Source organism: Poecilia mexicana, unplaced genomic scaffold (assembly GCF_051168715.1).
Source record: "Poecilia mexicana isolate PSO_F unplaced genomic scaffold, ASM5116871v1 scaffold_21, whole genome shotgun sequence".
NCBI classification, from domain to species: Eukaryota; Metazoa; Chordata; class Actinopteri; order Cyprinodontiformes; family Poeciliidae; genus Poecilia; species Poecilia mexicana.
Window position 1 is genome coordinate 9,194,314 of NW_028263390.1, and position 24,576 is coordinate 9,218,889.

The 24,576-nt window shown below is 39.6% G+C and overlaps 3 protein-coding genes across 4 annotated transcripts; 2 read left to right on the forward strand and 1 right to left on the reverse strand.

Moving 5' to 3' along the window:
* Window positions 1–7,431: 7,431 nt before the first annotated feature.
* Window positions 7,432–10,932, reverse strand: slc25a47a (solute carrier family 25 member 47a). The gene is made up of 6 exons (XM_014984601.2): window positions 10,590–10,932; window positions 10,132–10,175; window positions 9,968–10,039; window positions 8,938–9,117; window positions 8,525–8,789; window positions 7,432–8,413 (listed from the first exon to the last, which is right to left on the reverse strand). The coding sequence occupies exons 1-6, from the start codon at window positions 10,624–10,626 to the stop codon at window positions 8,100–8,102; spliced, it is 912 nt and encodes a 303-aa protein (XP_014840087.2). The 5' UTR covers window positions 10,627–10,932; the 3' UTR covers window positions 7,432–8,099.
* Window positions 10,933–12,412: 1,480 nt separating this feature from the next.
* Window positions 12,413–16,653, forward strand: LOC106916345 (mitochondrial basic amino acids transporter-like). The gene is made up of 4 exons (XM_088002141.1): window positions 12,413–13,041; window positions 14,527–14,570; window positions 14,784–14,867; window positions 15,686–16,653. Exons 1-4 carry the CDS (start codon window positions 13,011–13,013, stop codon window positions 16,394–16,396), a joined length of 870 nt encoding a protein of 289 aa, XP_087858267.1. The 5' UTR covers window positions 12,413–13,010; the 3' UTR covers window positions 16,397–16,653.
* Window positions 16,654–17,789: 1,136 nt separating this feature from the next.
* LOC106916343 (mitochondrial basic amino acids transporter-like) lies at window positions 17,790–24,364 on the forward strand. 2 transcript variants are annotated; one of them, XM_014984600.2, is made up of 4 exons: window positions 17,790–18,308; window positions 19,586–19,694; window positions 20,986–21,069; window positions 21,330–24,364. In XM_014984600.2, exons 2-4 carry the CDS (start codon window positions 19,638–19,640, stop codon window positions 22,080–22,082), a joined length of 894 nt encoding a protein of 297 aa, XP_014840086.2. In that variant the 5' UTR covers window positions 17,790–18,308; window positions 19,586–19,637; the 3' UTR covers window positions 22,083–24,364. The 2 variants fall into 2 exon arrangements, with proteins under 2 accessions (XP_014840086.2, XP_014840085.2); XM_014984599.2 differs by having other exon boundaries at window positions 19,651–19,694.
* The last annotated feature ends 212 nt before the right edge of the window (window positions 24,365–24,576 follow it).

Sequence of the window (24,576 nt, forward strand, 5' to 3'; positions counted from 1 at the left end):
ATACAAAAAAACAAAAAAACAAAAAAAACTGAATGGCGTGTCTTAGTCTTCTTGAATCTCCTGAATCTCTTCTGGGGAACCTGGCGTCACAAGGTGCTGATCAGCCAATCAGAAGTGGACTTCAGAGAACCGCGCGGCCGCATTGTGGTCGTAAGTCGAGAAGAAAAATGGTGGCCATCGTTTGTTTACCACATTCCTTAAACTCAGAGCGAACATAGACGCACAAACTACCCTTGTAGACAAAGTATTATTTTATGTCTGGAAGTGGTCTCATATTCAGCATGTTTCTAACTTGTAATTGTTTTCACTGAATAAGAAATATCATCTCTGTGATGCCTTTGGTTTGGATAAATGTTATCTGATATGTTCTGGCATTTAGGAAGCACGTCTTTTAGCCCTCTAATGTCACTAAAACAATAATCAGATTGATTAATTGGCAGGTCCATAAAGAATATTTTAGAAAGGACTTGTTGGCACCGGTGAAATGTAAATGAAGGTACGTTTGTGTTTTCTTTAAATACACTAGTTTCACAATTTAATTAACTGGCGCTGGTTGTTGTGAGATCTTTTAAACTTCATAGTCACAGATTAATTTGCTAAATTCAAACACCAGAACTCAGTGATTTTTTTTTGTTGATACATATGAAAGATAAATAAATAAAAAGTCGTAGATGTATATTTTTTTTATGTTTTTATTTTGTGCTTAGCTTCCAAATTCAGCCACTCGCTCGTTTTCTGTAGCACTTTAACTCAGTTCAGGGTCGTTTAGGTGGTTCAGGCCTTTCCAAAGGTGAACGGGTTAGAGGGAGGAGTAAACTTTGGACAGTCTGCCGGTTTAACATAAACAAAGCAAAACAGGTTACTTTGGTGGATCGTTCAGTTGACCCTAACGTTGGTATTCATATCTGAGTAAGAATGCAGCGGTACCTGGAAAAACCCAAACGAACAGCAGGAGAACACACGTTCCAAGACACAGCCATCGAAATGTAGTGATGTGAGAATGATGTACATAATAAATTCTCATTATGTGTTTTTGACATCTTTGGGAACATTTATCTGCTAAAAAAAACCGGATGATGTGTTCAGGGTGCCTGTTTCTGGACAAAGGACAAGGACAAAGAAAGGCGGTGCTGCTCTGATTTTAAGTGACTGAACTATTTGAATCAGCCACCAAGGACATTTTGTTCTTTAAGAAATGTTGTCGTGGTCGTCGACTTAACAAGCCCATAAGATCTGGTCCAAATTACGCTTCAGCCACACTCTGGGTTGTTGCGGTTCATTATCAGTGATCTTAACATCCAGACTCGGTTTATAATTAAAGTGAAGCACCCATGCTTTTCTGCGAAATAAACCCAACTTAACATCGATGCAGTCAGAGTCACTTTTTTCTATTTGTCATGCTCATTTATGGTTTGATTAATGAAGGTGAACTCTGCCGTCCTGAGAAACAAACTCCACCTGAACGTGGTCTGCTCACATCACACAGTTCCTTTCAATATGTCCATTTTTTTCCTAATATATTTGAACCAAATTTCTGTTTCAAAAGCATTTATTTATAGTCCGTATGGCTTCACATGCAGCCTATGCCGTTAGCAGCATTCAGGTGAAAAGAGGGTTAGACCACTGTACTGGTAAACTTATAACTATTTTAACACAAGTAACTATTTCAATATGTTTTTGTGCGTGATGCGAGTATGGCCAGGGGCAAATCAGATTTGTCACTGTTCATTTCTTAGGTGTAGCACCGGCGTCACAACAACTTGAAAGTTTCACAATCTGTGTCTGAATGCGTCAGAAGTCACCCAACCACCACATAGTTTACAAATACCAGCTGATTGGCTTAATTGCTGGGCCTCTTGTGATGTCATCAACCTAAGTAAACAAAACTGATTTAATTGTTTCCTCAGTGAGCTTTTAAGAACTTTGGACGTTGTGAAATCCTGCAGTAGAAATGTGTTCATCATTGTATATCTGTGCATTTATTTTGTATTAATTAATTTATTACTGCTTTTTTTATTTCTACCAATAAAATCTGTGAAATAAGTGGCATTGTGCTGCTCTGCTTTAACGTCACTCTACACATATTTTCATTCAACATTATGTATATTTTACACAGGAATTGACTTATTAATTACATTAAAATGTAATCATATATATGTTTCTCTCCATCCATCATGTCCGCTGTTATTTTTCTTTCACTTTCCTCCTCCTCCTCCTCCTCCTCCCCATGTTGATGCCATCTGAGGTTGCAGGCCCAGGCTATCGAAGCTGCAGATTTACCCAGCAGCACACGTCACTGGAAGGGGAGCGTAGAGCTCCCAAAATAGCCCATAACAGCAATTGGTAAAACAGGGTCCAAGTGGTAGTTACCGAGGACCGATTCCGATAACAAAGCGAAGCCTTCCAGGAATTTGTCAAGACTATTGCAATGGTTCAATTGATTCATTGTGTGTTTCAACCGCACTCTAGGCAGCCGCAAGACATATTAAAGACTTTATTTAGAAGTAACATTTAGATAAAGATGTGTTGTCTTTACATTTTTCTTTTTCTTTTTTTTTTGCGAGTTACCACATGCACAGATTGTTCAATTATTGGCACCGTGAGCAAATGGAAACCTTGGCCTAATAATATATGGTTTACGGCAATTAGAATAAAGCAAAATGGTCATCTGGGACAAACCTGAGCAGATTTAACACCACAAAAGTAGGATGCAGCTCAAAATATTAGATAATTACACAAGTAACAAAAACAGGCATGTGCAAAAATAAAATGTGCAACTGTATTCACTAAAAAAATGGAAACAAATATTGGAAGAATGACTGACACGACTGCTTTTAGCATTAAAAGGTGGAGGAGAAATTCTGTTTCTGTCAGTGAACCATCCCATAAATAGTTTAAACTCCTCACATCTAATCTTTTAGAGTTGTGAAGGTACCTACACTGAATTTTTTTTTTTTTTTAGAAAACTCTCATCATAACTTCAGACGATGTTAAGATGTGAAGGTTTTTAAGATTTTCCTGCCAAAATCAAAAGCTGCTTGTTTAGATGTTTCTCAATATCTGTCAAAGAGCCAATTAACTATGACTGATCCTATTTGTTTTTTGTTTTTTTTAGAAGATGACATTTTGCACACAAAGATATTCCTCCTTTGGATCCTTCATCGTTTCTTCATTGTTAAAATCTACATCTAGATCCCCTAACTCAGCGTTGGGTTGTGAATCCTTTCTTTAAACCCAAGGAGAAACCAGAAATGCTTGTAAAAAAATAGTCCAAAAGTTATTGCATATTTGTCATTTCATATCGACCAAATTTATTTATTTGATTTCATCTTGAATTCCCAAGCAAGAGACAGTCTTATTAAAAAAAAAATAATAAAATAAAACATTCTGGTAATCTCATGGCAGTAATCAGAAAGGTCACAGCCATAAAATCTAAACACATGAGCGTCGCCTGTCTAGAATCACTTTATTTATTTTTTTCATTCCCGGATTCCCTGGAATCGAAGTCAACCAGAAATCTATTTAAAAAAAACAACAACAGCAATGAGGTGTCTCTCTCAGTTCTGGTCATTTCACAAGCAGTGAGCCTGAAGCTTTATTGAATGAGATCTCTGGATGCTTGTATAATTGTGGGCTGTTTTGGATCCCGAGAAAAGACATGGAGGGTTTAATTAAAAGCAGCTAACAAAGACAACATTGAAGAGTTTTTCCCGTTCCACTGTACGCAGTGCTGTTCCTAGAATCCCAGCGAGTCTCCCATTGTGGAGAAGCCTGGTTTGTGGATCCCAGCGCTGATTTGGAGCTGCAATAAAGGCGCGCAGCTCAGCAGACCCCGTTCCGCTTTATGTATGGCCAAACTATTAACCCGTTGCACATGAAAGCCTGTGAACCACACATAACCTCCTATAATTACTCTGTTAGGTCACTTCTAATTAACTGATGGCAACCATTATCTTCCTTCGTTGTGAGCTACGTCTTGAAGTTGTGTTTACAGTCGGGCTAATGAGTTTTACGTGTGCAAAAAGGAATTTGAATATGCACAGTATCAAACCATAAAAGACACTATGTTGTTGTTGTTGTTGTTTTTTTTTAACAGCATTTAACCCAAAAAAGACGCCCCAGAGCTAAAACTCCTGGGCTCTCTCCTGACATGACCCCACCTCATCCATTTGGTAAATCTGTCGTTCAATTAAATCGTTACAGTTGACTTCTTTACAATAGATCTTTAGTGCTCCCAGGGTGGGATAAACCATGAGCCAATTACAGATGTAAAACAGATGAACTCCTCACTTTAACACATATTTCAGGAGACGTCTGTTCTCACGGGTTCTCGGAGGAAAGAAAAAAAAAAAAAAAAAAAAAAAAAAAAAGACAGATGAAGTTTTTGTTGCAGTAATAATGTTTGTGGGCCGCTCAGAGTGATGGCGGTTTCATTAAATCAGCTCTTAAAAATGTTTCCAGGATTCCCATTGATGTTTGCTCATGCTACAGTGTGTTTGAGTTCAGTAAATAACAGGGTTGTTTGTCTCTCCGTCTCAGTTCGGGAGAAACTTGAAAAGATGACGGATGGTTTTGGGAAAAGCTGAAACTGATGTGATATTTTCCCAACTGTGAAGTCCTAAGATAACTTGAAACCTCAGCTCGACACCCCTCCGCCCCGCACATGTGTTGTTCTCTTGGTTAGGACGTAAGGGAGCCTTAACCCTCCTGTTGTGTTCGTTTGTGAGGTGCAGCAATAATAAGAGTTTAATCACACAGTAGTGTCAGAAACAGAAAAAATAAAATAAATCCTCCAAAACATGTTTGTCCAATAAGTCCAATACTAACTATTTCAATCAATATTTGTGCAATGATGTTTTTTTTTTGTTTTTTTTTTTCATTTCTCACAAATAAAGGATCAATGACGACAATTTACTCATTTGGACATAAAACTGGAATTTAAATTTTTTATGTCCACTGAAAAAAAACCTACACACAAAAAAGCAATAATTTCCTTGAAATTGATCTTTCGTAAAAATTTTATGTTACATTTAGATATATATTATTTTTTTTCAAGGTGTGATCTTTATAATTGAGCTTGAGACACGTATACTGTTCTGGGTCAAATTGACCCGCTGATTAAAATCAAGACAAATGAGTCATGCAGAGAGTATTTATGTTTCCCCCCCGCCCCCCACTTCTGCTGAGTGTCCACTCAGTGTGGGTGGAGTTTGCCCACGGGAACAGAAAAGGTTCCCGTCAAAAGTTGCATAAACACCTGTTTTCTCACAGTTTCCTAGTGAAGTAAAAAGAGAGTAGTGAGAAAGTGGGCTTGTGTGTGTGTGTGTGTGTGCGTGTGTGTGTGGTGAAATATGGCTCATAGCTGCAAGGAAACATATAGAATTGGACATTTTTTTTATTGTTTTTACCCTTCAACTTGACTGCCGGGTCAAATTGACCCAAACAGTATCTATGTAAAATGTAGACGCAGGGGAGGTTTGCAAAATGTGTAAAATGAACCATTTTTCAATTCATATGTACAGTGCACCTATTAAGACAAATAGAAAAAGTTTCATGCAAAAAAAAAATATATATATTTCTATTTGTAAAAGATTTTTAAACTTTAAAACACAACAGGAGGGTTAAAGTAGATTCCCATCCCGTTGCAGCAGCATTATCTCATAATTTCATCATCCTCACTGTGCAAAATTAACATGGCTCCATGTCCAGCCTCGTTTGTTCAGTCGTTTCAAACCTCTTTTGCTCTGACTGCAGATATAGGCATATCTTTGCAGGCTTTTCCTGATCTGATTAAAAATCCCTTGCAAAAAAAGTATTTGGCTACACTTTCTCACGAAATAACCATAGACTTTTACAGTTGAAGCCAGAAGTTTATTTACATTAAATAATTTAAAAAAAAAAAGCATAATAGGATTTATGTATTAACATCATAATCGGAAGTTTACATACAGAATGACTGCTGTCTCTTTAAACAATGAGGGGAAGCAAAGATAATGATGGCATGACTCTGGGAACTTTCTTGACTTTCAGGATGAGAAAATCAAAAGCAAACAGTCACAGTATCAGGAAGAGACTGGAGTCTGGATGGGAGCAACATCCAGATTCAATCATCTGGATGAAGGCAATTCATTCATCTGTTTAAACAATTGTGCCCAAGTACAGAGATCATGGGAAGAGCATCTCACAGAGGCCTGTTCAACTCATCATGAGTAAAATGGCAAAGATGCAAACTCACCAAGACCTGGGTGTCCACCTAAACCTGGAGAAGAGGCAAGGAGAGCTTTATTCAAAGCAGCAGCTTAAGAGGCCCGTGGTAACTCTGAGTGAGCTGCAGAGATCCACTGTTCAGGTCGGACAAAAGTTTGAAAGGACGGCGATTAAATCTGTGTTTTACAAAAGAGTGTCGACGTTGCCCCTCTGAACACACCATGGCGGCGGCAGCATCTTGTTATAGGGAGGCTTTTCTTCAGCAGGTGCAGGGAAAAAGGCGGAATGGATGGACCTAAACCAAAAAAGGAGATTATTTGAGATAACGTGTCAGATGCTGCCAAAGACTGTAGACTGGGGTTGTAGGGTCACCTTCCACCAGGACAACGACCAAGAGATGCGATGGGACAGTTGAGATCATGTATTCAAAGTCTAGACCAAAATCAAACTGGAAATTTGTGGCAAGACGTCATGTCGACGTCCCGTCTCTGCTCAGTCTGAGAGATGAGCTGCAGCTGCAAATCTAAATATTTAACTTAAACCTGATGTAAAACAAGTATTTATTTATTAGGCTGGCTGGTTTGAAATGATAGTAGCTCAACCAACCTCTCACTGTGGAACGCCAGCGTTGAATGCGAGTGCAACTTTTTTTTTTTTTGAGGCAGACAAAAACCCTCAAAAAGCCATTGTGAGGTGAGGAAACCATTGTCTTTTCCAAGGATTAATTGGAGTTAGTACCTGTGAGAAATTGCTGCATTATTAATTTAAAAAACACAGCAGTAGACAACCGATGTAGCGCTGTTCATTAGTGTTTGTACGAACTATGTTATTCAAAAAGCCGGATCAAGTTAATCCATATCTGGAGATCGGAGGAAGGCTTGTTAGACCTGCGGCATAAGAATAGAGATCACTAGTTTGATGTGCAATTAACAGAGTAAAAATCCTTCATAAACGTATCAGTTATGCTGTGGAATAAAATGAAAGCGTGCACTCTGGAAAAATGCACTTCAGTCGCTTTTCTTTCCATCAAGGCTACTAATGTGCGTTGTCATGGCTCAGCTGCTTCTCCTTTTACCTTCTGACTGCAACATATTTGATATTCATAACTGCAGACAAACTAAGTGTTTCCCAGCCAAATATTCCGACTTCTGCTTGTTGACATCTTGAACGAAGTGTAAAACTTCAATGCATTCTTCCAATGCATTGTCAAAGAGGTCCGCGAAGTATTGTCAAGCTTTATTGCACAAGACATAATAAACATTCATTGTAGTAATAAAAAATAAATAAGTTACACATTTCCAACATTTAAAGAACCCTGGCTTGCCTCTGCCTTTGTAACAGAGTCCGTTCCCTTACACCAAATAATATATTACCCCGATATTAAAATGAAAATATTAATACACGAGTTTAATCCATTGATTAGACGGCAGGTTTCCTCTTTACTAGGCTTAAAAAAGAGGAAACATTTGCTGTTAAAGTAGAATCTGCGCTCCTATTTTTTTTTAATGTAGTTCAACTTGTAACAGCCAGTTTCAATATGTTTGAGTCACTTGTAACATTTTGTTTGCAAAAAAGCAGTGGAAGTAAAGTGAAGCATGTGGCCTGTTTAGGGACGAATGTCCAATGCTGTCCAAACAAGGACGGCTGATTCAAGTCACTTAATGGTTGTGAATTAAGTTAAAAATGTCTCAAGTTGTGGATCAGGTCAAGGATGCCATCTAGTGGCCAGACGGAGTCACATACAGTAACACTTGACTGATGGAATTTCCCAAAAACACAAAACTGATGTTTTTGTTTTTGAAAGCATGATATGCAACAGTTTTAGTGATCATCGTGGAGACAGTCGCTCCTGGGAAACCAAATATTTAGCACTGGGTCAAACGGAGATTTTCCTATTCCAGCCTTACGTGAGGTGAGTCAACGCCTTCCGGTCCAGTCCGAAGGAAACCGGTGAGAACCTCGTACGTGAAAAACACCACCATGTTCACTGGGAATGCGCGCAGGCAGTTGATGCCCAGGCTCTTGAAGAAAACCGCAGCTCCCTCGGCTCTCGCCGTCTCCGCGACGCAGTGGAAAAAGCCCCTGTACCGCTTCGGCCCTCGCACGCCGTCCATCTGCAGACGGGCTTTTATCACATCCATGGGCGTTCCGACGAACCATCCCGCCATTCCTGCCACTCCTCCAGCCAGCATCACACCGCTCCAGTCTTAGGGACACAAAATAACATCATCACATCCTACATCCCGCATTTGGATGGGATTCTCGGACTGGAAAAGCCTGACAAGGTTGGAAGAAGCTGCCCCCTTTTTTTACTCACGTAATTTCTCATTGCTGCCGCCTGACATCCACTCAGAGACGGTCGCATAAGTCAAAAAGTAGGTGGCGTACGACGGGCCGTCTCTCAGCATGAGCGGCAGAGCTCCTCTGTAGAGCCCCCTGAGCCCCTCCTCTTTGACGATGCTCAGCAGGCAGTGAACCGGGCCGCGGTACTTTAGTCGGAGCTTGTTGGCTCCTTCCCGCGCCGACTCTGTCTGACACTGCAGACGCACTTTCACTATGTCGCCTGGAGACATGACCGACGTCTGTCGGAAACAGATCGGAGGCACAAGCTTAAAACACCCAAATGAAGTTAAAGTTGTTCAGTTTGTGTAAGGACTAATGTTTACGAGTAAGATTAATAAGACACAAGGTAGGTTGTGAACCTGGGTTTTTTTTTTGTTTTTCTTTTACCTGAGCTACACCTCCCACCATCCCAGCCAAGAAGATTTCCAGTTTGGTGCTTGGACTCCACTCAGCTCCCCTCGCCTGCTTCATGCACTGCAGGCAGTTCCTGTAGGTGCCAAACACCACAGAGGACGTCAGCGAGACCGTGGTCAGGGGAAACGACATGCCTTTGAAGAAGCCGTGCACCTGAGCGAACAACGGAGGGGAAAGAAAGACAAAAAATATATATATATATTTTACTTCATTTTGTTTGTTCCGATGATTGCGCTGCTTTGCAATTTCGCTCCATCGGCGTCGCAGCGATTTACTCCGCTTGCGATTAAAGCTCAGAGGTTGACATGCACGTCTTTGGTATTTTGGTAGGAATGCATTTTAAAATCACACGACTTTGGTCAAATGGTTTTTTGCAACCGTTTCACTGTAAGTTTTCTAAAAAGATGGCACACTCTTCATTCTTGAATGTGTCCCTGAGTCAACACTTCATAAAACAGAATCCACAAGGCGTCCTACTTAAAGCACACACGATGTGCAAATGTGTGCTTTTCAAAAAGGATTTACAAAATAAAAAACTTTGAGTCTCCAGGATTTAATGTTGAACTTGAAAAACAAAATCCTTGTAATTATAGTCTCGTTTTAGTTGCTAGTGTTCCTTAAATGTGCAGGTTCTTGTGCAAGTAGTTCAATTAAAACACCTCAACACTTTACCAAATTTGCAGCTTTTAGTTTTAACTCTAAGATCTTGCAAATGTAACTGTTATAATCAATATCTACAATTAAGAAAATAATTGTCGCTTCTTTTCTTAAGCAACAATTATTTCTTGTCGGTTTTAAAGAAATAATTTGTGCTGCTGATGGATTTATGTAGGATTTTTGTGTAAATATTGCTATACGGTGAAATAACGATATTTTGTACTCAAAGTGAAAATCTCACAACGGCCTACAGAGAACCTTCAAATCCATGTCATTATCAGGGCTACTTAGATTTACGCCAACCTAATCAATTTGTGTGAGAATGTCCTGGAAATAATATACTCACCCCTTCTTTTGATATGGTCTCCAGTACACACTGATACACGCCTGTGAACTGTTTCTGAGTTTGGATTCTGACCTAAAAAGGTTAAGAATAACACGAAAATGTATTAGCTGTGATCTAGAAGTCATGCATGTGCCATCAGAGACCGTATCTGAGCCTCACTGTACCTTCACAGTGTCCAGAGGGAAGCCCACGGTGACTCCACATGCCCCTGTTGGTTCGGACCAAGGACAGCACACAGATATATGAGCAAGGTCTCGTTTTTATTTGTAGTTTGCCAAACATCGCAATCATACGGAACAGATAAGGATGCAAAGGAACATAGTCCGTGTATGGTTGGAATCAAGCTGTTATTAATTCAGCTTAACAGAAACCAAATGTTGACTGACTATGTCTGCATTGTTATGTCTGCCTTTAGGTAGCAAAGCCAAACCTGCACAGGTTTAAAACTAGCTGAAACACGAAAAAAGAAATTGTAAAAAAAAAAAAAAAAAAAAAGCCGTCGTGTCATAACTAATCTGATCTTTGCATGTGTCGTTATATCACACACTGACAGCGGCTAGCCATTTAGCAACAGCACCAAACGCTAACAAACCAGCGTGGCGAGATTAGTTTTACCCGTTACCTGCAACAGATCCGGATACGAAGTCCACTATATGCATCTTGTCGAGAGGTCAAGCCATGTGTGCACTGAAACTCGACCGGTAACCTTGACTGCTTTGCTGTTACGTGACAGCCGGTGTTTGTGTCGCGTCAAGCGTCGAGATGTTTCCGAAACCATTTGCGCCGCTTCTACGCGGTATTTTACGGTTACTTTTTTTTTTTTTTTTAAACGCCATGGTGCATTCAAGTTAACTCGTACGTTTTACAATCCAATCTCAAATCGCAGGACTTAATATCAAATAAACTACTATTTAAATTGATATCACTGGCCAAAATGTAAATAGTTTTTTTTTAACCTGGACAAATTAAATCTGACCAGGTCAGTAAATTTCAAAACATGCCTAGAAATGTGGATACAATTGTTCAGGCATTTTGAATTCAGTTTGTTTTGTTGCTGCCAGATGCAAAGATTTAAACAACTGAATTGAATAAAAAAAATTCATTTTTATTAACTTGATACTAAGAAGGAATAAATAGCATTTTGTAGACTTTACATTATTGATATCAAGTTTTCTGAAGACCTGACCTGACGACTTCCATCCTGAACAGGGCGCAGTAGAAACTGTACTTCGTAGTGTTTCTCAGGAAGAACAACCTGAGTACTGAGCTCTTGGTGCACCGAATCGCTGCTCTATGGAGTCGGTGTTCAGCCATGGCTTCTCACTGTGGTTCTCCAGCGGCACTGTGGCAGAAGGGAAGCTGCTCCAGAGGATCATCGACACTGCAAAGAGACTGACCGGCTGCCCTCCTCCATCTCTGGAGGAGATGTAAGGGACCTGCTGCCCCCAGAAAGCCCACAGCACAACCAGGACCCTTCACATTGGGTCACCACCTCCTCAAACTCTTATCCTCAAGGAGGTTGTGTTGGTTTGTTTCCACTATATTTTACATTTATAAATACTTATGTATTTATTTGCAGCGCCTTGGAGAGTTGGTGTTTTTTTAAAATTTGACAATAAAGAAATTCTGATTTCACCAGTGACTTACGCTACACAGTATGCAAACATTAGCATGTAAGCTAAAATGAGCTAAGATGCTGCTAATAGGATGTGGCTTATCACAGGCGCATTGACTAATATTGAGTTACTTTATTTAGTAAGTAAAGCTAACATTTATATTAAAAAAATAGCTAAAATGGCAACATCAGCTTAAATGCTACCATTAGTATGTGTGTTTGTCACTAGCATGTTGACCTTCTGTTATGTGGTGCTACCACTAGAGCGTGTGCTATCTCAAGCATGGGAGCCTATGTCTTATGCCCTTTAATTTGTAGGGTATTTGTAGGTCTTATTTTGAAAATCCAGTTGTCAGTTAGACTATCCAAGTCTCACGAGTCACATGGAACCTTCTTCCTTTGGTCTTCTGCCACCTTGCCTTTTGGCAGTGTTTTCCTGCCAAGCTGGAAAGACTTGGGTAGAGCGTTCTGTCGCTATGGTAATTAATGACGATCTGTCAATTGGCACAAATAATTTGATCTTTCTGAGCCAGCCACTTTGACACAAATAACCGGTCCATTCAGGAAGTGTAAGAAGTATTGGAAATATGTTCAAAATGCATATCAGGGCCGTCTCTTGTTTTCGATTGTCCCGCCATTCACAGATATACCTCAAGCAAAGTGAAAGCGCAGATAAGAGAGAGTGATAGAGAGAGAGAGATGGTGTGTGGACTAGATTATATGGAAGAGTTAACATGACCATAGATCAAGTTGTGGAACAAACGTAAAAGATATTTGTAAATCGTCTTCACTTCTAAACAGAGCATGGAAGAATCTGCAAACTGAAAGTTGAACGGTGTTTCCAGGGTGAAATGAAGAATACAACTTTGAAATGTGCTGTAGTACAAATAAAGACTTCAGATCACATTCAAATCTTAGTTATTTCAAAATACCACCATTCTTCAATGCACCACATGGGGAGCTATAGGGTGCCACCATGGACATTAATCTGAATTAGGTTCCATAAACACATGAAACCATATTATAATAAAACCTTGCACAAAGACGAGTGAAAAGTCCTCATATAAACAAATGAAAACATTTGTAGTATGTTTAACTTCTTATGTGTATACAGAAGCTAATTCTGGTTAATTTCTATAACCACATTCCTCAGTTTACCGCATGTGAGCCAACAAATGACAAGTGATACGCCTCGATCGAGGTGTCGGCGTTTTCTCTTCGCTCTTACTGGGGAGAAACTTGCAAACAGATCCGCCCCTCTGGAGTTACCAGTTCCTGTAGCAAAAAGTTAAATGATTCACACGGACTACCAGCAGGACAGAGATTAACAGCGTGATTGTCAGTGCTTGATAAAGCATTATATTTAAAGGCTTTTGGTAGTCTCTGCCATTAGCAATCACAACAATAACACCAAGAAGCTGCAGAAAGATGATGGACTTTGTGGCTGGATGCATAGGAGGTAAGTTACTACAGCTGGGATCCATCCTATGGGGTGTCAGCTGCTCCTGATGGACGAGCAAGGTAAAAACGCTTATTTCAAATTCTTAAGTACATGGCACAAATTGTATGTCTTGAGTCACACTTTAAAAAAATAAAAATAAAAATCTTATACTTGCATTTTTGCCCCAAATGGTGCAAAACAAAGCTGCATACCTGTGTCAGAAAAACAAAACAAAATGGTGAATATTAACAGTCACAGACACAAAACTATACTGCTGCACTTCACAGATTATTCAGTATGGTTCACCGATTTGCTTCAAAATATAAAAATCCTGTTCTAGTATTTTTGGCTCCACTAGGCCCTGTAGATTTGAAGCTAAACCTATTACATTTATTTATTTTTTAATTCACCAATTGTTTGTGTATGTAACAAACATTACAAAGTGACAAAAAGCAAGAAGGGGTACTGATGTACAAAAGAGTTAATCAGATAATAGAACAAGTAACAACATTAAAAATAATAACATAACCAACCAAACAAAAATACAGGCAAACATATACTAAAATGAATACATTCAAAACAAAAACAAAAGAGAACATAATCAATTGGTATCACAGCAAAAATTAAATTAACATCTGGATGAGGGAATACTGTTTCAGTTTTCTAATTTGAGTTATTTTTCACTCCTCTAATCGATTAAACCGTTAGAGTCACCGATATTTTTGAGAGGAAGTGGAAAAGAGATGGAGAAAGAGAAAGGAAACAAATAGAAAAATAAATAAGAGTATATGCCAGAACAAAGAATAAATAAAGGATAACTTAAAAAAACCAAACAAAAATCTTATTTATTTTACCGGTGATGAAATGGCATCAAGAAATTTGGAGCATGCTATATTCAAACATTCAAATTGATTTGTATATATTGCTGGTTGTTGCTCCATTGATATCTGTTGTGTGTGAAGATCTATTGTGAAGTACTGATTTTTCTTTTTTTCTATTTTTCCAGTTAAGCAGAATTGTTTTCTTGGTGATAGTCAGGGCCACATGCAGTTGGGTTTGGGTTTGTCTGGAGTTCATGTTCAGTTCTTCTAGATTACCAAGCAGGCAGAAGGGGATAGAGGGATGTTGTGGCCACACAAATAAATTTTTTTATATGTTTTTTTTTTTTTTCTTAACACGGGCACAAGTCAGTGCGAGCCACAAATCCTGTTTGACCAGCCACACTGCCTGGCACGCTGCAAGTGGAGCAAAAATGTCTTGAGATTTCAAAAGATGAGCTCTGAGAGCGATCTATACATGAATGATGGTTTGCATAGAGTCATATTTTGTCACTCTGTGAACGACTAAATAGTTTATTTTATATTATTTGATATACGATGGTAAGGTAATGCATAATTTCAATGTGGAAATAAAAGGGTTTTAGCGTTTTTCTCATTTCCTAACAGAAATGGCTTTAGAACCAGAATCTCCCAATCCTTTAATTGCTTGACATGTTGTCCTCAGGTGCTGCTGGAGTCTTGGTCGGACACCCATTTGACACAGTAAAGGTAAGAAGTGCATCATATTCTTTACATACATTTAAAAAAACCATGTATATCCCAATAAACTTAATTCCTTCACATTTAAAACAAATCCTTTGTAATATCTAGATACCAAAAGTAAAATGGTTATGACATGCTCCTTGATCAGATTTTGTACGTTTGTTAACTTATGTTTATTTTGATCAGCTAGGACGTAAAAGTAAAAATCTTCTCATCCAGGTCAGGCTGCAGGTCCAGAGGTTCGATAAGCCGCTTTATCGTGGAACATTTCACTGTTTCCAGTCCATCATAAGACAGGAGTCGGTAAGTCAATCCAGTTCACTTTACTTGTCAAGTTCTTTAGCGTCTCATTAAAAAAAAAAGAAAGAAAAAAGCTGACAATTAATCATGGCTATGATTGCTTTTTTATGCAAGTGTTTCAGAGTTTTTAAATATAGATTTTTAATATAATCTCTGTTCAATCCAAAGTCTCAAAATTAGCTGAATTCATTGGTCAGAATCACATAAAGACAGTTACAAAGTCTGCCTTCTATCGCCAGAAGAACAGATTAGAGGACTGAAGTCTCAGCGAGATCTAGAGAAACTCATCCATGCGTTCATCTTTAGTCACGCTGATTACTGCAACAGCGGTAATCAGTTGCAGTAATCAGTGTAAAAAATCAGTCAGACAGCTGCAGCTGATCCAGGAGGCTGCTGCTTGTGTTCTCACTAAAACCAGCCCCTACACCGGCTCCCCGTGGCTCACAGAATAGACTTTAATAGACAGTTTATAAATCACTGAATGACTTCGCTTTGGTGTTGTTGTATCAACCTTCCACACCTCTCTGGTCTTCTGGTTCTGCTCTGCATCACCAGGACAAGAACCAAACATGGAGAGGTATTATTTAGCCATAGACATCAAAATATAATCTCTGTTCAATCGTTGATGGTGTCTTCTTTACAACTTGGTCATTTTCAGTTTTTATTATGTGAAGCACCTTGAACTGACTTGCTGCTGATGTGCTGTACAAAGAAACTCGTCTCGACTTGACTGCACTGGCTCTTTAAGTTCAAGGAACAGAATATGGATAAAAGTAAGGTCCAAGTTTAGCCCCTGATGTCACTGCTGATGTTTTCTGCAGGTGGCTGGTTTATATAAAGGCATTGGATCTCCCATGATGGGCCTGACATTCATCAATGGAATCGTGTTTGGTGTCCAGGGCAACGCCATGCGTCTGCTTGGAGAGGACATCCCTACACACCAGTTTATCACTGGTGCTGCTGCAGGTACCATGCAGTGCATCATCTGCTGCCCCATGGAGCTAGCTAAGACCCGTATGCAAATGCAGGGCACCGGGCAGAAGAAGTCGTCTTCTAAGAAGCTGTACAAGAACTCCCTGGACTGTTTGTTGCACATCTATAGACAAGAGGGCCTGCGGGGCATCAACAGAGGAATGGTCACCACGCTCGTCCGTGAAGCGCCTGGCTTTGGCATGTATTTCTGGACCTACGCTGTATTGACACAGAGCCTGGGTTGTGAGCCCAATGACAGCTACGTGATCCCCAAACTGCTGTTTTCCGGCGGCATGGCCGGTATCACCTCGTGGATCGTCACCTATCCCGCAGATGTGATCAAATCTCGGCTGCAGGCGGACGGGGTGGGCGGAGTCAACCAGTACAACGGCATCGCAGATTGCGTACGACACAGCGTGAGGAAGGAGGGTTACATGGTGTTCACGCGAGGCCTCACCTCCACGGTGATGCGAGCCTTCCCCGTGAACGCAGCCATCTTCGCCACTGTCACGCTGGTGCTGACGTACGCCCGCGGTGAGGAGGAGGGCCCGAAAGACTGAACTGGCTCATCCCGACCGGCACACGTACACTTCCAGGGTGTAATTGTAGAGGTCTAACCCTCAGCCGGTTAACCCTTGTGCGTGCGAGGACTCAGGCAGCTGATACAAATGATATGGGTGTGGGGTCGGTTGGACCCCATTTTTAAACACAAGGGCTAAAGGCCCCATTGAGCCGTTATGCAATAAAATAGCAAAGCTGTTATAAAAATACTCTCCATATCAAATGTGACTCAAAATAAATTTTACTTTGTAATTCAGTGGCTTAAAATTGGGCCTCTGTCTCTCTGAAACTCCGCCTACAGGAAGTCATCACAACATTGCTCCTCTATTAATCCTTTACCAATGTTTTTACCAACACTGGGTTTTTTCACACCTGATAGGTTCACTGGGGACCAGAACTGCAACATTTGTTACATTTTCAGCTGCACTGTGTCAAACGAACCAAACTATCTGAAAAACCTCTTTCCCCTGTCATAATTATGACTCATAATTCATAATTATGGCTCATAATTATAATTATAATTATGAGCCATAATAATTATATTTATAATAATTATGACTTTTAAAATCGAAATTATGACTGAATCTCATAATTGTGACTTTGAAAGTCGAAATTATGACTTCCTGTTGGTCTTTTATTTTTCTTTCATGGCGGAAATGGGCTTCCATAGGTTCTGTCTATCTGTGCTACTATCTAGCGTCAAGATGTTTCTAAACCATTTGCACTACTCAATGGTATGTTACGGTTAGGCTTTGATGGTGCATTCAAGTTAGCTCGTACATTTTATATCCAAATTGAAATAACCCCAAAATCGAATAAACTGCTATTTAAATTGAGGTAACTGACCATTTCAGATTGTAAATTGTTTTTCTTAAATGATTCAAACTCACCAGGCCCACAAATTTTAACACAGCCCTAAAAATATGGATACACTTGTTCAGGCATTTTGAATTCAGTTGAATAAAATGACATTTTGATTAACGTCATATATTTCTCTCATAAACATGATTGCCATATTTGTTGACATTTTCAGAAAGAATAAGTGTTTCGGTTAAGTCTGTCTATGAAATAGAAAATCTTAGAAGTATTTCATAATACTTCCGTATGTGAATGCACCATATGGTATTCTATAAGGTACTTTATGGTGGCACGTTTCCATAAAACACCTTGTAGAAGCGCAATGATGTGACAGCAACCGGTGCGGAAACATATTTTCACATTACAACTTACTACGATACAACACCATGAACCTTATTTTTCTCTCCATATAAATGTTTCACAATCTTTGTCATTCGTGCTAGAGATTTGTAAAATAAATCAAGTGTTCTAAATTTATTAGTCACCGCAAACCATATTGAACATAACTAGACCACGTCCCTTAGTTTAGACGTGTGAGCCAATAGATGACAAGTAATACACCTCGAGCGAGGTGTCGGCGTTTTCTCTTCGCTCTGATTGGACAGAAACTTTAGCCCGTGTTAGAAGATCCGCCCCTCTGTAGTTACCGCTTCCTGTAACAAAATCTCTGTAACTGAAACGATTCGCATTGGCTACCAGCAGCACAGCTGTTTTTAGAGGCCGTACATGTCATCTAGTGGGCTTTATCTGAAAGAAACAGAGGATAAGAGATCAGAAAACGTAGCTATTTTTGCGTCCGTAAGCCATTAAAGTGAACCCTTAACCAGCTCGCCGGTTCTGTTGGCTAACTGGCGGTGTCTGCTAACGTTGGTTCATTAGCTTTAATAAACATCCAGATATCATTACAGTAAGGTGGACAGAATAGTTGTCAGTGTTTGATTAAAGCATTATATTTAAAGGTTTTTGATAGTTTGTGTCATTAGCAACAACAGACAATAACGTCCTCAACAAGCTGCATAAAGATGATGGACTTCGTGGCTGGATGCATAGGAGGTAAGTTACTACAGCTGGGATCCATCTTATAGGCTGTCAGCTGCTCCTGATGGAAAAGCGGGTTGAAACCACTGATTATATTCATTAAGTTAACAATAAAGTTTCGGGATCGAGTAAATTTTGTTTTATATGACTGCAATCTGTCTCATGAAGTGCTTTATATCCATGGATTGATAATTATTTGCTATTTTAATGGTCAAAAATGAAATGAAACTGTTGGATAAATGCACTCGGTGGACATTTTTCTTAAAGTGACAGACAAAGCACCATCCTTCTCTTTGTTTTCTCAGCTCTTCACCAAGTTCAGGTCAATGTCCATTCATCAGTGTGTCCAAATGAAAGAAACTTGTGTGTCCTGTTCCCAGTTTACTGTAGAGACAGGCTTTCCTCTATAAATGCATCATGTGACAAACAGGTGATAATGTAGGATTAACTAGTGTTTATTTACAGTGTGAGTCATGAGTGAGTCTGCCAAAGAGTTGTTGTGCATGTAAACAGAAAATAATGCACAAAAAAATGACAATTAGGAGACCATAGTTTAGATTGTGTACTGGAGTATTTAATATTTGATTCTAATAATTTAAGGCATTATATAGATGTATAAACAGCTACTACTTCTTGTTTCATATTTTCCATATTCATGTTTGATATAATTTGTCACTAATGGTACTGTATAAAAGTACATGCTGCATGAGTACAGTTTTCTGTAGCTTCAAGCCTTTCATTTAGCTTTACAATATTTTTAAAGGGAAAGTAAATGAATTTTTATTTCATATATGTGAAAATTGAAAAAAAAAAAAAAAAAAAAAAAACACCCACAAACTTGTTATACGCCATCCTCATGTGGTGCACAGGTGTGTTAAGTAACATTAGAAGCCATGCAAAAGAAATGTACAAAGTTTTGAAGGCCAGTGAGTTGGCAGTGGGCTCAGTATGTTGTTCCTGGAGGACGAGGTGTTACTCTAAAAATAAAACCACACTAAATGTTTTGCCTCTTACAGATTGTTTGACTAGGCTAAAGAGAGCGTGTAAAGTTTATGAGTAGCTGGCCAAAAATATTACAAAAGATCAACTCTGAGAGTGAAGTCAGGACCATCGGTGGCCAGCACTGTCTTCTTATCTATGCATGAACAATAGTTTGTAAAAGTATTCATACCCGTTTAAACTTCTTCATAATTTTTCCACTCTGTGAACATCTAAAAAGTTTATCTGAATATTTTCTGACATATAAAGTAAGGCGAAGTGAAAACATTTTTTAGTGTTTTTCTCTCTTACAGGATTTCGTCCTGACAGAAAGAATCAGATGCTCCAAATCGCTAATTGCTTGACATGTTGTCCTTAGGTGTTGTTGGAGTCTTGGTCGGACACCCGTTTGACACAGTGAAGGTAAGAAGTGCAGCATATTCCTTACTAGGGCTGAAACGATTCCTCGAATGATTCGAGTACCTCGATTACTAAAATTCCTCGAGGAAAATTTACCTGCCTCGAAGCTTCGTTAATTTATGTTTTATTAGTTAGCGCACCGTGTTCCGGCCGGGACTTCATTTGCGTTGCGCGGAGCTCTCACTTCCGCCTCTGAGTTGTTGACAAAAGCTAAGTCTCAGCGGCATAAAGTCCAATCTTCAAGTTTGGCCCGTGGGGATTTTATTGATTGATGATAATGCCCGACTTTTTATCGTTTTTGGGGAACCAATAAGCATCCTTAACATGACTGGGGGAATGCCTGGAGTACGGCAGCATTTCTCCTCCGGGGCTGCTGGTTGAAAGCGAACGGCGGGAAGAGCGCTGAGGTGAGCGGATAGCCTGAACAGGGCGGGCGGCTGAGTAGCTGATGCTTACCGTGTAAATGTAGCTTTACCGACGAACCGCACAATAAATTTCATATCCCGGTCTGAAGAAACGGGTGGCGGAGCGCATCGTACATGGCTGGTAGATGAGTTTCTGAGTGTGACCAGTGAAGGTGTCGTAAATATCCCGTATTGCTTCCCCCCGTGTTCGTCCCCCGGTCTAACGGTTCGTCAGTCCGCTGGTCTATTTCCTCCCTCCACCCCATCTTACGTTCGTTCATTCGCCCTCTCCTCCCACTCCAGGCGGCATTTCCCGTATTTTCAAACCCAAAGCGTGACAGGTTAGGTGGCAAGGTGAGTTTAATTAATCTATTAAACTCACTGAAGATGAATACATAAACTAAAAGCTGGATTGTAGACATTTTTATAAGCATATTTGTGAGCCTGCCTCTTTGTTATTAAATTCAATATAATTTCAGATTTTTCTATAACTTTTCTTCTGGTTAACTTAGAAAGTGAGCTATTATTGTTACAGGTTAGTTTTCTAAACTACAAAAAAGCAACTGTTAGGGAAGCTCAAATATGAAACATTGGACTGATATTGATATCTGATAGTAACACCGGTATTATGCCAGATTTACCAATATTTCATTTTATTATTTTTTTTTAATCCGATTACTCGATTAATCGTAAGAATAATCGATAGATTACTCGATTACTAAAATATTCGTTTACAACAGCCCTATTCCTTACATATATTTCAGAAAAAAACAAAACAAAAAACAAAACATCTCAATAAACCTAATTTCTTTACATTTTAAATAAATCCATCGTAATATCGCATTTTGTACTTTTGTTAACTTTAAAGTAAAACAAATCTTCTCATCCAGGTCAGGCTGCAGGTCCAGAGCGTCGATAAGCCGCTTTATCGTGGAACGTTTCACTGTTTCCAGTCCATCATAAGACAGGAGTCGGTAAGTCAGTTCATTTCACTTTATTTCTCAAGTTCTCATGAAAAACACTGAAAAGCAATCATGGCTATGATAAGAACCACACGTGTTATAGAGGTTTTATGTCCATACTGTCGACGTTTTCAGATTAGTTGAATTCACTGGTTCAGGATAGGGAGTGTTCGCAAATTGAATTATTTGGTTCTTTAAGTTCAAGGAACAGAATATGGATGAAAATAAGATCCAAGATTAGCCCCTGATGTCACTGCTGATGTTTTCTGCAGGTGTTTGGTTTATATAAAGGCATTGGATCTCCCATGATGGGCCTGACATTCATCAATGCGATAGTGTTTGGTGTCCAGGGCAACGCCATGCGTATGCTTGGAGAGGACACTCCCACACACCAGTTTCTGGCCGGTGCCGCCGCAGGAATCTTACAGTCCGTCATCTGCTGCCCCATGGAGCTAGCTAAAACCCGTATGCAAATGCAGGGCACCGGGCAGAAGAAGTCGTCTTCTAAGAAGCTGTACAAGAACTCCCTGGACTGTTTGTGGCACATCTACAGACGAGAGGGCCTGCGGGGCATCAACAGAGGAATGGTCACCACGCTCGTCCGTGAAGCGCCTGGCTTCGGCGTGTACTTCTGGTCTTACGCCGTGCTGACGCAGAGCCTGGGTTGTGAGCCCAATGACAGCTACATGATCCCCAAACTGCTGTTTTCCGGCGGCATGGCCGGCATCGCCTCGTGGATCGTCACCTATCCCGCAGATGTGATCAAATCTCGGCTGCAGGCGGACGGGGTGGGCGGAGTCAACCAGTACAGCAGCATTGCAGATTGCGTGCGGCAGAGCGTGAGGAAGGAGGGTTACATGGTGTTCACGCGAGGCCTCACCTCCACGGTGATACGAGCCTTCCCAGTGAACGCAGCCACCTTCGCCACCGTCACGCTGGTGCTGACGTACGCCCGCGGTGAGGAGGAGGGCCCCGAGTGTGAGCCGCGTCATCCCGACCGGCACGAGTACGATTCTCGCCTGTAGCTGCGAGAGGTCTGAGCCTTGGCTTCGGCACTTTAAAAACGCATGAAATTGACGAGTGAAGACCTCATTAATGCTCTGACTCCGGTACCGTAGATCAGCCGTTCCCAGCTGCGAGTCTCGGAATGTCTCGTATAAATAAGCACTCTTTCTGAAGAAGGGACAGTGAGATGTATTTTATTTTTGTTAACTTATATTCCTGTTTGTAACTCCAGATATTAAGAAACAAACAGGATGAAATCGCCTCTGATGAGATTAGAGATATATATCTAATAGATGTGTAGCTTATATTCTTATAAACATTAAAAAAAACGCACATTTGATAGTTTCCAGGTCGTTTGTACAATTTGAAGTCCCTTATATATTTAGCATATTTTGAGATGTGTGTTTTGCAATGTGTCTGTTTACCAATAATTTTATTATTTTATTTTTATTTTTTTTGTGTGTGTGTGTTTTTATTTTTGGAAACATTTTCCTGCCTTATTGAATGTTTTTATCTGGCCCAAGGCGTCGCTCGAGTTTTACATGAGCTTTGAGAAACTGTAGCAAATAATAAATGTGCGGATCTACGTTTATCTAACCAGAACAACGTCACAGCTGTAGAATCGTCATCATCACTCCGTCTCTGTTGGCTCTACAGTAGTATCCACTGCAGACAATGTCCCATCTGGTATGAGCCAACCTCCAGAATTTGCTTTGATTTCTGTAGATGTTTGGTGTTTGTCACGTTTTATGTTTTGTTCTACCAGAAAATGTGAAGATTTCTTACTGTAATTCAGCTGCTGTACCGAAGGTCCAGGTGTGAAATGTGGAACAATGCACTGTCCTTATTTATTTATTTTTTCATTTTGTTCAGTAAGTTTACAGTTTAAAAGTTGCACACGTATTTATGTATTTATTTGTTGTTGGTAACCGTGGTAAAGAAAAGGAGGCTCAGTTTTGATTATCACAGTTCTGGTTGTTCTTTTTTTTTTTTTTTTTTTTTTTAAATGAATGATTTATGATTTATTTTCTTGCACGGTTTTCCTGACCTGCAGATCAACATGCATGCATGTTACTTGAGTTGCATGTTATTCTGTCTTCCCTTCTGTATCTCATATTTATACCCTGGAGATACAAGGAAGTCACAATTACTCACTGAACGTTCCAGACTAGCTTTGTAAATCATTCGTCTTAAGAGGATGGTTTGGGCGCCATTAGAAAATAAAGTTTCTTTATTTTAAGGATTTTCACACCTCTTCATCAGGGCCAAATAATAAATGCACTAGTTTTAAGACCTCTTACCTTTTTAACTTTGAAAAGTGTTGCATTTTTTTGTTGTTGTTGCTCTTCCGTTCCCTGTTATCTCCACACAGCATGTTGCCGCTGCTGTGGTGTGTTCAAGGTGAAGCACAGTGTTAATTTCCTGCTATGCATCGCATTTTGCACGTAAGACAAAAGAGAGGATGTTGTTAGAGTTTGATTCTGAGAGACAAATAAGAAATAAGACATGCAAATGTGTGCTAAAAGTCATTCCTGTTGGCTTAAATGTGGTTCTGTTTTGGGTCATGACATAATCTGCAAAGCGAGGGAATGCCAACTCAAAAAAATTAAATAAAAAATACTTGAAGTTTGAATTTTCAGCTATACAAAACTGCTGCACTTTATATCGGAGATTAAATCACACTGCAGCTTTTATCTGTAACAAGCATCTGAAAGTTTCATTGAAGGATGTCAACTGACTTCTTTCTGTGTGTGTGTGTGTGTGTGTGTGCCTATTGCATATATTATTGTTTTGTATTTAAAATAAACACATTTTCCTTTCAAGCGGCAGGCCAATGTGACTGCTGGACACTGCTTGCTGAAAGGCTGTTTGAAGTCGCATGGTTTATTCACATACAGCTGGTCCTGGATGGAGATGGAGATATATTTTTTTTTACATTATTTTGGGATTTCTGACCTCCATGTTAAAAAAAAAAAAAACTGTCTTAAATGCTGCTGAAATGCTTGATTATAATCCCAGCTCATTGTGTTAAAGGACAATGAAGAAAGCAGTTTCTTCCTATTTCCAGCTCTGTGACAATACTGTGTGATTGTTGTCACAATGATGACATAAGCCGACGTGAGAGAAGCAATATGTACAGGATTAAATAGTAAAAATATGAGACTTATTTTCAAGTACGGCGTATAATTTTCCATGAATGATTTTGGTCAGTTTGAGCTTCCTCTTGTAGATGTTTTAATGACATATTTTTGTCACGCAGAGCCTGTTTGTGTCTGAGAGGGAATAAAAACAATTAACCAGATTTTTGTGCCTTTTATTTCAACATTCATTTCATACTAAATAAAATATATATATATATATATATATATTTTCAGTTACCAGCACTAATTAGCAGAACATATTGGTGCCGTTTTCACTTTGCTCTGAACAAGAGTTTCAAATTTTGCTTTGAAACGGGTTCATTGTTGCAGCTGAATAAACGAAACCGTGAAAAAGTGAACAGCAGCTTGATTT

Excerpts from the sequence above, each read along its gene's own strand:
- slc25a47a (XM_014984601.2), bottom strand. The coding sequence starts at position 10,626 with ATGCATATAGTGGACTTCGTATCCGGATCTGTTGCAG. Across the intron at positions 10,176-10,589 it reads CGTATCCGGATCTGTTGCAG|GGGCATGTGGAGTCACCGTG; the intron begins GTAACGGGTAAA and ends CCGAACCAACAG. Across the intron at positions 8,790-8,937 it reads TGGTGGGAGGTGTAGCTCAG|ACGTCGGTCATGTCTCCAGG; the intron begins GTAAAAGAAAAA and ends TGTTTCCGACAG.
- LOC106916345 (XM_088002141.1), top strand. The coding sequence starts at position 13,011 with ATGATGGACTTTGTGGCTGGATGCATAGGAG. Across the intron at positions 14,571-14,783 it reads ACCCATTTGACACAGTAAAG|GTCAGGCTGCAGGTCCAGAG; the intron begins GTAAGAAGTGCA and ends CTTCTCATCCAG. Across the intron at positions 14,868-15,685 it reads CCATCATAAGACAGGAGTCG|GTGGCTGGTTTATATAAAGG; the intron begins GTAAGTCAATCC and ends TGTTTTCTGCAG.
- LOC106916343 (XM_014984599.2), top strand. The coding sequence starts at position 18,278 with ATGATGGACTTCGTGGCTGGATGCATAGGAG. Across the intron at positions 18,309-19,650 it reads CGTGGCTGGATGCATAGGAG|GTGTTGTTGGAGTCTTGGTC; the intron begins GTAAGTTACTAC and ends TGTTGTCCTTAG. Across the intron at positions 21,070-21,329 it reads CCATCATAAGACAGGAGTCG|GTGTTTGGTTTATATAAAGG; the intron begins GTAAGTCAGTTC and ends TGTTTTCTGCAG.